We start from the raw sequence: 12,212 nt of genomic DNA on the forward strand, positions 1-12,212 counted from the left end.
TGAGCAAGCAATCTTGCAAAAACCAAACTGCAAGTTGATAACAAATGCACATGTGACCATAAAATAGATGCATCTATTAAAATCATATAATAGTAAACGGTCCACATGGCAGGTGACTGGGCCCATATATATATATCACCTTTTATTCCTTCCAAAAATCAAGGGATTCAATCCCAACCTTTAACTGGTATATCATGAGAATAAGCAGCACAAGAGAATTCTTGAAGAATCTTCTATTCTTCAATATATTTCAATGTAATTCTTAATTAATTTTTCGCATCATAATTGAACCGAGATGGTCAACTGGTCATGCCAATTAATATTTATTTTAGTAAACCTCTAGTTTACTTGTGGCATATGATTCCAGCATCATGCTTATATTTGTGTAGTACAAATAGAAAGAAGATCGGGTAACCTTTCATATTTACCCGGTATGATTATAGAAATATGAAGATATTCAATCTTCCTTTCATTTATAGTCTCAATATGACAATCACTTTGACTTATATATTTGAAACTCAAAAAGTTTCTTTTGAGACTTTACAATATCAATGTCATGAATAAGTTTATTCATCCGGGTAGTAACAAATTAGTTTTTCGGAGTTCTTAATAACTTTTGTACTACAAGATTTTTTATCATACCATTCATATGGTAAATATCTCCTTCACAGATAAAATTATATCATAATAAATTGTCATGGTCAAAATCATCATAAGCAAAATCATTTCTTGCTTTAACTTTGCCTTTAATAACTTTTATAAGGCATGAGAAAATAATATTTGGCGTACCACATGTACGCGACCAATGGCATATTCATGTAACCACACAATAATATTTATTCTCTTTATTTTACTCAAACCTCCCTTAGAGGTGAGTTGTGTGGTGTTCATATAATCATGAATTGCATGTCTTTATCCATTGCTTTTATCACATATTGTCACATTCAACTTTAGGAATGAGTTTGCATTCTCAATGCTTATCACAAGTCACATTCTCTTCAAGGAATGGATCATAATCAGCGATGTGCTTTATTATTTTCATACCAATTTGATGGTAAGCATTGCCTTCACATTTTGAAGGACTATTTTGAGAACCCTTATTGTTCTCCTTTTATAATCATAGTGATGATTATTATTATTTTGATATTTGGAACACTCACGTTCATTGTTCAACCACTTGTCTTCATTGAAACTTATTATGCACTGCTATCACATTCACTTCAAGAATGGAGCAAATCAAGTGGGACAATTTTCATGCCTTTTCATGATAAATATATTATTTTTCTTTAGTCATCATTATATCATCAATATGGTACAGTGAGACTCAAATCCAATGTCTTACCAAAATAAAAACATGTTAGGTCATGACAAATTGGGACTCAAACCCAACTCTTATCATTATGAAGCATCAGGACTTGATCCCGATGTCTTAATCAATAGCATAATAGGCTAAACAATATTGAGATTCATTCTCAAGCCTTAATTTCAATCACATGCCAAGAAAGTTGTACACAGCTAATTTGTAACTTAGCAAATCAAATTTATTTTCTTAAATAAGTGTACAAATCTCAAATCAGTGTAAAGCTCTATCAATTATTTGTAGCATCTATATGAAATACAACATTTTGTAATCAGAATATTTCTTCTAAATTATATTAGAATTTAAATGGATCATAAAATAATTGTCATAATATTTATTGGGCCTCTCTAAAAAATATTGTTGTTTTCGGGATATACCCTACCAATTGGATTTGATTTAATGTCATGACTTTCCTTCACTCAATTCAACCAAGCAATTAGTGAATAAATTTATCAAAAGTACAACATATAGGTAACAACACATATATAGTACTAATACATAAATTCAGCATTTATATTACCTGAAAAGTGTCATTATAGGTAACAACTTACCAGTTGTAGCTTATGCATCATTCATATAAAATACTTGAAAATGGTAAGCCAATAGCAAACATCAAGTAGATCATGGATACTCGAAAATACCTCATCTAGTAGTCATACTAATCATTGTTTCTTTCAAATGATACGATCATAAATTATGAAGTATACTTTCTCAATAGCTGGTTTGTTTTCCAAATTTCAAAGAAGTAATTAATCAACCTAGATAAAGATGTGAAGTATTTCTTGTTTTCTTCAAGATGATTTATGCTTCTAATCAGTATGACCCAAATTATTTTATTATTATTATTTTTTTTTTAACTATATGCAAGTGTAAAACCCAAAATAGAAAATATTCATCAAAGTAAAAGAAAATGTTAAAAGCGACAAGACATATTGAAGATAGTTAACACACAAATATACATAAGACAACTTATATAACATATTCTTGGTTACCATGACATGCATCATATTAACAATTAACTGGTACTATGATTTTCACTTATAGAACTTCAAAAAATTTATTTCATTCATGTGATATAAAAAATGTAATATTAATATGTTCTTATGCAATACAGGTGTTAGTACGAAGTTGTGCGCATATGAGATATTAAAGAAATAACAAGTAAAAGATAATTATACCTTCGTACGTTTCATTACTTACCATATGTAGTTTCTTTTTACATCTAACCATGAGATGATATGTATGGCTTCTAATTGCAATCTTTTCGAATGTAGACAAAATTTTGTAGATATATATAAAATTGGTGAGAGACTCGTGCTGATAACGTGTTATAAAATATTACTCAAAATAACAATATGGAACAAGGAAATAAAAGCAATTTAGTAAAACATGAACAAGAAATGGAGATAGAGAGAAGGAAGAATTTTCTTCTTCGTGTATTTTCCTATCTATTACAAGGCCTTTATATAGGCATGAAAAGTGAAGAAAATATGTCATGGAATATATCATTGAATATAGAAAATATGTCATTGAATATGTCATTAAGCATTTGACATGAAGATCATGGAGGAAGAGTAGACATCCACCATAATATGATATTTATCATAACAATACTATATTTGAGATATTCTCATTACAAACTCCATAAATTAAAATACATAAATTAAATAAAATCTATCCGAAATGAAAGTCTAATCGGACTACAAGAATAATTGTAGTGTAGTCACTTTGTCTAATAAATTTATCCCTGAAGAATTTCCACATTCATGTACCTGTGAAACAAGAGTCATAATTTTAGTCATACTTTTTGATATCACGATTCAGAAAAAAAATGAAACGTTAATCAAAAAATATATATTAATTAGTAAGATGTATGTATTCTACATCATTAACCTATGTATTCTACGTCTTCAGTCTTTTATGTAGACGTCAGTAATGGGCCAACAGTAAACATGGAAAGAAATTGCTTGAGGACCAAAGCCGAAAAATCAACAGAACAGAGACATGGTTTGAAATACCCGAGCGCAACCTATAATTGAGGAGACCAAATATACTCTACCAGTTTCATACATTTTCAACTTCATTAACCTATGTATTCTTCGTATTGTCTTTTCTATGTAGCAGACAGTAATAGACCAATTAAGAACCAAAATTGATAATGGAAGTCCTGCAACTTATTTTAACGCAATATCAGACACCAGACTGTTATCTCAACCCAAAAGAGTGTAAAAAGAGATCAAGCAATCTAGTTGTTGCAAAGCATTAAATTACTACCTGAGCAGGGTCTATTTCATATGAGTGAGTTTCTTTATCTTCATCATGTCCACCTTCAATTTACCGACGGATTTGCTTACATTAAACCCATCCCATCTAGGCATCCCCTCGTTTATTACTAACCAATAAAGAGAATATGATTTTATTTGTTAGCAATTTGTAGCAGAAAAGCAAAAATCAGTGACGAAGTTATGGGCTTCAAATTTTTTCATGATTCTACCTCACAAATCTGAAACAATGCATACGAACTTCTTGATACTCAAAACAGAATGTAAAATAAGTAAGTCCAACGCATTAAACACATACCTCAAGTGAAATCCTAGCCTTAGCTATGGCTTCACCACTGAAAGATATCATTACGTAATGTAAAAGCAAATATACATAAATTTGCAACAGAAGTTACAGTTTGATTATTGGACTTGCACTTACCATTAATCTAAGAAATAGGTAAAAGTTGTGCAATCATTTTAGTGGATCATGTATTTGAAAACTGATGCAACAGTATAATGCTTTTACATTTACTTTATACACTCACATCTAGAGGAACCATTACTATGAACAGAGGTTGAGTTTCTAATAGCCAATACTTTAAACTCTTACTAATTGAGAAGGCTACTGGAAGCAACAGATACGAGATACAAAATTAGGCTACCCAAGCTAGATGAAATAATATTGCTATTCTTGAACACGACCACATGAATGGACGGGGAGAGTCAGAAGCGGATCCGGGATTTAAATTCTATGGGTTAAATTTTTAAGGTTTTTAAGATTGAACCCATTATATTTTTTAAGTTATGGGTTCATATATACTATTTTTGCAATTTTAATGAATTTTTACATACAAATTTTAATCCACGTCGAAAATTATGGGTTCAGTTGAACCCAGTACACTACATCCGCCTCTGGGGAGAGTAAGTCAAATGAAAAATAGCACCTTTAAATTCTAGAGAAAAGGAAAATATCTCGCCTTCAACACACATTCAAACACCTTCAACATACAGTCAAGCTAATTTTTATAAGTAGCTGGAGAAGTAAAAGGCTGTTAAATTCAACCTTTCTCAAAATGAACAAATAACTAGATTATACCTATTTTCAGATTTAAATAGTAACATCAAAAATAAAAATCTCATTTCCAGAAAAATAAAATGAAAAAAATTTCGAAAGAAAATAAGACACATACCTTGAAGAATCTCAAAAATTCGAAAATGAAATGTCTGAAAGAAGTAAAAAAAATTAGATGAGCCTGGGTATTCTCAGTCAAAAATAATAAACAAAAAATTATAACGAACAATTCCAGATTACGGAGATAGATACCTCCGATTGTATAGTTGTACTCTCAAATCTGTTAAATGCCGCAAAATCTAGCCGGAAAAATACAAATCAGAAGAATAGAAAAAGGGATTGCACTATCAGATGACTACAGTTTTTGGTAAAATTAAGACAGACAGTTAGGGTTTGACGCTCTGGAAAAATCTGGTCCATTCCGTGGTCGGCGCGCGAAACTTCCGGTACATCCCCGCCGTTAAGGCATCGAAGGCGTGGAGAGGAGTCCCAAGTAGCTGGGTTAAGGTGTATTAGGAGAGAAAGACAGCTGTAGCAAACTAGGGTATTTGAGAATCCTTGGAGTCCCAAGTAGCTGGGTTAAGGTGTATTTGGGAAATTTTGGGAAATAGGAGGGAGAAATTACCGCGTCTGCTTTTGGAGCCAAAAAGAAAGAAATTTTAGGCAACAAAACCAAACAATTTAGTTGAGAAATTAAATTTTTCTTAATAACAAAAATATTTTTCGCATCAATAAAATTGCTAAAATCTCTATATTAGATAAGTGCAACAATACTTTAATTCGTATGATGAAAATAGCGAAAATCTAAGTGCTTAGTTTTGTTAGTATTATTTACATCCTTTCAAAATTTAAATTATCTCAAATAAAATGACAAAACAAAAATTATGTGTATTTAATTATAAAACTTAAATATCTAAGTGCTACTACTGCCCTATTCTTTATAATTGTCAATTTTTTCCATCCACAATAAAATCACAACAACCTCAATATTAAGAAATGATAAATAAAGAGGATGAAAAGGAATACTATAAGCCTTTGGGTGAGCTATTTTAGCTGCAAGAGGAACAGGGCAACTTGAGATAGACGAAAGATAAGAATGTAATTTCAAACAGGTTCGATCGGACCAAAGAGCAGTATACGCCTTTAAATTCTTTGCTAAAGATAAAAATACGAACTAAGAATGTCCGACACTAGATGTCTATAGTATATAAGCTATATTCGATATAACATTTTCTCTCTCTCTCTCTCTCTCTCTCTCTCTCTCTCTCTCTCTCTATATATATATATATATATATATATATATATATATATAAATGTATATAGAGAGAGTATAATGTAGTATATATACTAAGTGTATAGTATATAAACTATATTCGATATAACATTAGCTATATTAAGATGTCATAATTAATATTTTGTCAAAGGAGTCTATTTCCTTTTCTTTCTTTCTTTTTTATTTTATATAATTACCTACGGTGAATTGACTAGCTTATCACCATATGAAGATGATCTTAGATATCAATAACTCAAATATTATTTAAAACAAGTATGTGAATCAATGAAAATCAAACTAATATTTTACGAAAACCTATCCTATAATTCTTCTTATTGTATAATTTATGTGTAATATTATATGTAATTATTTCAATATTACTTAAGGATATCACTAATGCATTTCTACTTAGTGTAGTTATCATTTTATAAACTAATCAATGAGTAATATTTCTTGAGAATACTGCTAATACACTTCTACTTAGTAGAATTTTCAGTGTATAGGCTAATCAATCACTAATTTTCCTTACTGGTATTACTAATACACTTCTACTTAGTGTAATTCTCAATGTATAAGCTAATCACTGATTTTACTGCTTCATTATAGTCTGCAAATGTGCTTTACGTGATTTCCTGCTTTAAGTCCTTATTTATGATTATTACTCACTGAGTTGGAGTACTCACTTTACTTCTTGCACCCCGTGTGCAGATTCAGGCGCATCTGGTCCCGCTCCCGAGTGCTGATCTTTCGATCTCAGGCGGATCCGAGGAGTCTTTGGGTAGTTGTCGGCGTTCGCAGCCCGAAGCTTCTTCCCTATCTTATTCTCCATGTCCTTAATTACTGTATTAAACTCTGTAGATTTCTCTAAGTATTCCAGATTGTTTAGATGCTCATGACTAGTGACACCCCGGTATCGGGCTGTGTTGGGTTGTATTCCGCATATTATATTATCATCTTCTTAAACCTTGGATTATTTTATCATGCTTTAGACTGTTTCTTACTGTTTAACTGTTAAATACTAAAATGGGAAGTGTCGGCTGGCCTTGTCTTCACGAGAGGCGCCATCATGACCGGGTTCGGGTTTAGGGTCGTGACATTACTGATATTACTAATACACTCCTACTTAGTGTAATTCTTAATGCATAAGCTAATGAATCAGTAATAGAGTTTAAGACTATACTAATACATACTTAAATAGTATAATTATTAATGTATAGGCTAATGAATCACTAGTGTTACTTCAGGATACCACTAATATTACTTAACGATACCACTAATAAACCTCCGCTTACTTTAATTATCAAACTAAAGATAAACAATCACAAATATTTCTCACAAATGTCATTAATACACTTCCATTTGGTGTATAATTATCAATGTATCGGCTAATCAATCACTAACGTTACTTATACAAGGGTACCATTAGTTCATTAATTATTAACGTTACTTAAGGACACCGTTAATACATTTCTACTTACAGTAATTATCAATTTATAAGATAAACCATCATTAATATTTTTTACGGAAACGACTAATACACCTCTTCTTAGTATGTAATTATTAATGTATAGGTTAATATATGTAGTTAAGGATACTACAAATTCACTTTTAGTTTGTGTAATTATAGATTATTAAGCTAATTACCACTAATATATTTTTAAGTTGTGTATTACCCTCACTTAGTATAAATTTCAATAAATAGGCTAATCAACCACTAAGATAATTAAGTAAATACTTACCGAGGGACTTATCGACAGCCTCCTTCAGTATTGTGTAATAAAAAATACAAAATAATTATCTATAAGATTATATATTTAAATTACCTACGGAAGTCCATCGGTACTGTAAGAACAAAATTCAAATTATTATGTAACTTTACTTTCTTTTTCTACTTATTATATATATATATATATATATATATATATATACACACACACACATACATACATACATACATACATACATATAAAAGTAATTTTAAAATACACACACACACGAATATATATATATATATATATATATATATATATATATATATATATATATATATAAGTATTAAATATTATTTATTTAAAACCTCTTTATTATTTACACACAAAAATATTATTAAATTTATATTTTAATTTGTACAAAAGCATTTTTCCGACCGAATTTGGTCGGAAATATTGAATTATAATTATTTTGGTTGTTTATATATAATTTTTGTCTTGGGAGAGAAACAAAAAATTCAAACTTTTCGACCGAATTCGGTCGAAAATTTGAAAATTTTAATAAATAGTTAATTTTGTACATTATATACAAGTATGACCAAATATTTGACCAATTTCCGACGGAATTCGGTCGGAAATTTGGTAAATTTTTAATAAATAATTATTTTTGTACATACAAATATTTGACCAATTTCTGACCGAAATCGGTCGGAATTTTTTTTTTTTTGCTGATATAAGTATTAAATATTGTTTATTTAAAACCTCTTTATTATTTACACACACAAATATTATTAAATTTATATTTAATTTGTATAAAAGCGTTTTTCCGACCGAATTTGGTCGGAAATATTGAATTATAATTATTTTGGTTGGTTAATTAAATATATATAATTTTTGTCTTGTGCGGGAAACAACAAATTCAAACTTTGCGGACCGAATTCGGTTGAAAATTTGGAAAAAAATTAATAAATAATTATTTTTGTCATTATATACAAGTATGACCAAATATTTGACCAATTTCCGACCAAATTTGGTAAAATTTTAATAAATAATTATTTTTGTACATTATATACAAGTATGACCAAATATTTGACCAATTTCCGACCGAATTCGGTTGGAAATTTTGTAATTTTTTAATAAATAATTATTTTTTTACATAATATACAAGTATGACCAAATATTTGACCAATTTCCGACCAAAATCGGTCGAAAATTTTATTCTTTTGCTGGTAGTCAATTTTTGTTGACTTTTGCGACCAAATACTCTTATTTCCGACCGATTTCGGTCGGAAATTTTTTCGACCTTCGGTCGGAAAGCCTTGGACGAAAATCACCTGATTTCTAGTAGTGTTAGGACATCAACAACGAGTTAATAGTCCACTAATCTTTCAATATCTAGAGATTGCTCATTAGGTCTCCTAATTGTCCCTTCTATAAACCTAGACTTCTTTCTCGCCCTCAAGGCGGTCCTCAGGGACAGAGCCCATTCATAATAGTTCGCATTTCAGTTTCACTTGCGTTATCAATATTTCGGGTTTGTCATTCGATGTTATATCATAAAGAGAGATTATATTTCTCGGGTTTGTTCCATCACTAGCACTGCTCTTGCTTGGACTACTTCCCTTACTATTGTTCTCCGACCATGAGTATGATGGTCTAAGGCTGTGGCTCCAATGGCACGCCATAATACAAAGAGAATTAGGCTTGGAGAGGAAGGAAAAGCGTGCTTCTTCCATTGATATTGGACAGCATATATACAAGTTAACAAATAACTCTAGAATCCCTAACAAAAATGGAAAAGATTACAACAAATTCTAGTTTACTAGTTTAATATAAACACTAAATATTTACATAGCCTCCTATTTTGCGTCACATATCAGTTCTGTGATTCACAGACTTTCTCGTAAATTGCTCTAGATATTGGCATGTTTTAGACAACTCTACGATTAATCTGCGGCATGTATATCCATTTTGCCGTTTGCAGAATGCGCTGCATAATACTTACCACTTCCATACGATGAGAAAATCAAGATCAGCACCATCATCTTTATCAAGGAAAAAAAAACATAGTATCGAGTATATTTTCTTTCAGTTTTTCTATTTTCTTGTATTAAAATTGCATTGAAGAATGAAACCGAGAACCAAGAACAAAATTACATCATTGAAGGTGTCTCAAATACTAAAACCACCAACTAGATAAACACACTTGAAAGTCCTCTAACCCCGCAAAAACCAAAAAGTTGAAATTATTTGTTCGTAAACAATATCAACATTTTAAAGAATTTCTAGAAATCGACAATCTTGAATTTAACTTTTGGCATTGTATTTTGCAACAAAACTAGTATGGATTATGCTTTCTCAATTGTCAGCAAACTGGCTTCATCACCTTTTGGCTCCAAGCATTTGAACGACGGCATTTTGATTGCCATTTTTACACTGCGTGAAGTGGACCCCTCTTCGATATCAACCATTATTTTCGGTGACTTCAACGATGGACCTCTAGTAAAGAATGGTGATACAATCTTTCTTCCTTCTCCATTTCCGGTTCTGTACCCGCTTCTAGTGCTACCAAATCTTGATAAAGTGACTGCGCAACTCTTTGTCCGGTTCAGCAATGCCCGGTTCATTACCTCTTTCCTAACATTCTCCGGTAATCTAAGAGTATGCTGGTCCAAATTCTCCCCCGCTATCACCAATGAGTGGCCGGTCGAGAATGATCTAAACCTGCTCAATGTCCTTGGTCTCTTCATAGAAAGCGACCTTGGCGGCCGCTTCGGCACGTTGATACTCAAATTTCGCGTAACATTACAGGTCTTCTCTTGTTGTACCATCAAATTTTCATCAGTCTCTATTTCTATTGAGACTTCGTTATTGCTTTCCTTCCCGACACCTTTTCTGTACTCTATTTTAGTGCTACCATGTCTTGGTAAAGTGACTGCACAACTCTTTGTCCGGTTTAGTAGTGCCCGGTTCATTACCTCTTTTCTAACATTCTCCGATAATCTGAGAGTGTACCTGTCCAAATTCTCCCCCGGTACCACCAATGAATGGCCAGTCGAGTGTGACCTAAACTTGTTCAAAATCTTTGGTCTCTTTATAGAAAACGATCTTGGTGGCTGGTTCGGCACGTCGAAACTCAATCGCTTAACACTAGAGGGATCCTCTTGCTGTTTTATATTTTCATCACTCCCTATTTGTATTGAAACTTCCTTATTTTGCTGCAGATTCTCTGTCCCTTCTTGATCAATGTTTAGTACCTCATGAGCTTTAACCGGTGGTTCATCAGGTTGAGGAATACTAAGGTCAGCTCGACAAACGGGGCAAGTGACGTGAGACTTGAGCCAAGCACCGATGCATTCAGGGTGGAACACGTGATCACACTTTGGGATCAACCGCAGCTTTTCGTCGTCTTCAAACTCGTTCAAGCATACTGCACACTCCAAACCACCCTTGCCAATATGATGATCCTTCACTTCGGCGTATGCAAAGGTGGGGAAAGTCTCGATGACTGAATTGTCGAGTCCACGTGTTGCAGCAGAAGGGCGTCGGCGCGTGGAAAGTGTTTGGAGGATGCTGTTACCATTAGTGGAGATGCGGTAGCGAATGTAAATCGAGAAAAGTGCAACGAAAAACAAGGCAGCTATGAGAACCACTATGATAATGGCCATTGCTGGGCTAATACTTGGACGTGGGTACCGGACACGATTCTCGGGATTTGATGGCAGCGCTGCCGCATTTGGAATCATAGGACGCGATAATACCAACAAGATGAGGAGATAAATGGGAAGTGAAACGAATCCATCATGAGCTTTCACCATGGCTCATATAATGCAGTTAAATATAATCCCTCTGTTTTTTGGCGATGTAATGAATACTGCGGGTTTGATGGGTGGAAAAGTCAGTTGTAGTATTTGAAGGAGGAAAAGAAAGAGAGAAGGGGAGAGTTTAGCTTCTATTCGATTAAAGGTTTGCATAAATTATTATAGGGATCAAACTGGGTGCTGATCAACCGAGATGTTCTAAAACTGGACCTACTTTTGGTCATAAATGGATGGCTTCAACGTGGGCTTGGAGGATTTTAATAAGGCGAGTAGTTTGTTTTTTTGCTTTCATTATTTGGACGGAATATATATTTGCTTTAAAACACATTCACTTAATATTGTAAAAATTGCACGGGCGCCCTATTTAGTCGCTCCCATTTAACCTATACCTATTTTTTTTTAAACTTTTAATTTGTATCCAGTTTTTAAATAACTTCAGCCTCCTCCTCCTTTTCTTCTTTCTTCTTCTTTGCCAAAACCTGATACCAGCCGTGAATGCAAATCCAGTTCCGTTGCTTCCTTTGATTTCGATAACTGGTGCGTATTGTCAAACTTGAAAATATCAGATACTTGAGCAGCCACTAACCGTGGATAAACTCATATTCATATGAAAACTTCAGCCCTATTTACGTTGTGGCAATGCAAGACATGACTTGCAGCCACGATAATTAACCATAAAAAGTTGGTTAGTTTTCCTTCAGAATATTGTGAAA

General features: G+C 32.5%; 1 protein-coding gene and 1 long non-coding RNA gene across 3 annotated transcripts; both read right to left on the reverse strand.

Annotated features, from left to right (window-relative positions):
* Positions 1–2,908: 2,908 nt before the first annotated feature.
* LOC107766985 (uncharacterized) lies at positions 2,909–5,343 on the reverse strand. Of its 2 annotated transcripts, none has more exons than XR_001643809.2 (4): positions 4,949–5,343; positions 4,815–4,848; positions 3,635–3,977; positions 2,909–3,132 (listed from the first exon to the last, which is right to left on the reverse strand). It is a non-coding gene; the product is annotated as an uncharacterized LOC107766985 (long non-coding RNA). The 2 variants fall into 2 exon arrangements; XR_001643808.2 differs by having other exon boundaries at positions 3,635–3,752; positions 4,949–5,340.
* Positions 5,344–9,818: 4,475 nt separating this feature from the next.
* LOC107766986 (E3 ubiquitin-protein ligase ATL31-like) lies at positions 9,819–11,641 on the reverse strand. Its single transcript, XM_016585906.2, has one exon. The coding sequence runs from the start codon at positions 11,494–11,496 to the stop codon at positions 10,027–10,029; it is 1,470 nt and encodes a 489-aa protein (XP_016441392.1). The 5' UTR covers positions 11,497–11,641; the 3' UTR covers positions 9,819–10,026.
* Positions 11,642–12,212: the final 571 nt, after the last annotated feature.

This window comes from Nicotiana tabacum, chromosome 5, assembly GCF_000715075.1.
Source record: "Nicotiana tabacum cultivar K326 chromosome 5, ASM71507v2, whole genome shotgun sequence".
In the NCBI taxonomy this organism is placed as follows: domain Eukaryota; kingdom Viridiplantae; phylum Streptophyta; class Magnoliopsida; order Solanales; family Solanaceae; genus Nicotiana; species Nicotiana tabacum.

Bases quoted from the DNA above. Each gene is read 5' to 3' on its own strand.
- LOC107766986 (XM_016585906.2), bottom strand. From the start codon at position 11,496: ATGGTGAAAGCTCATGATGGATTCGTTTCACTTCCCATTTATCTCCTC.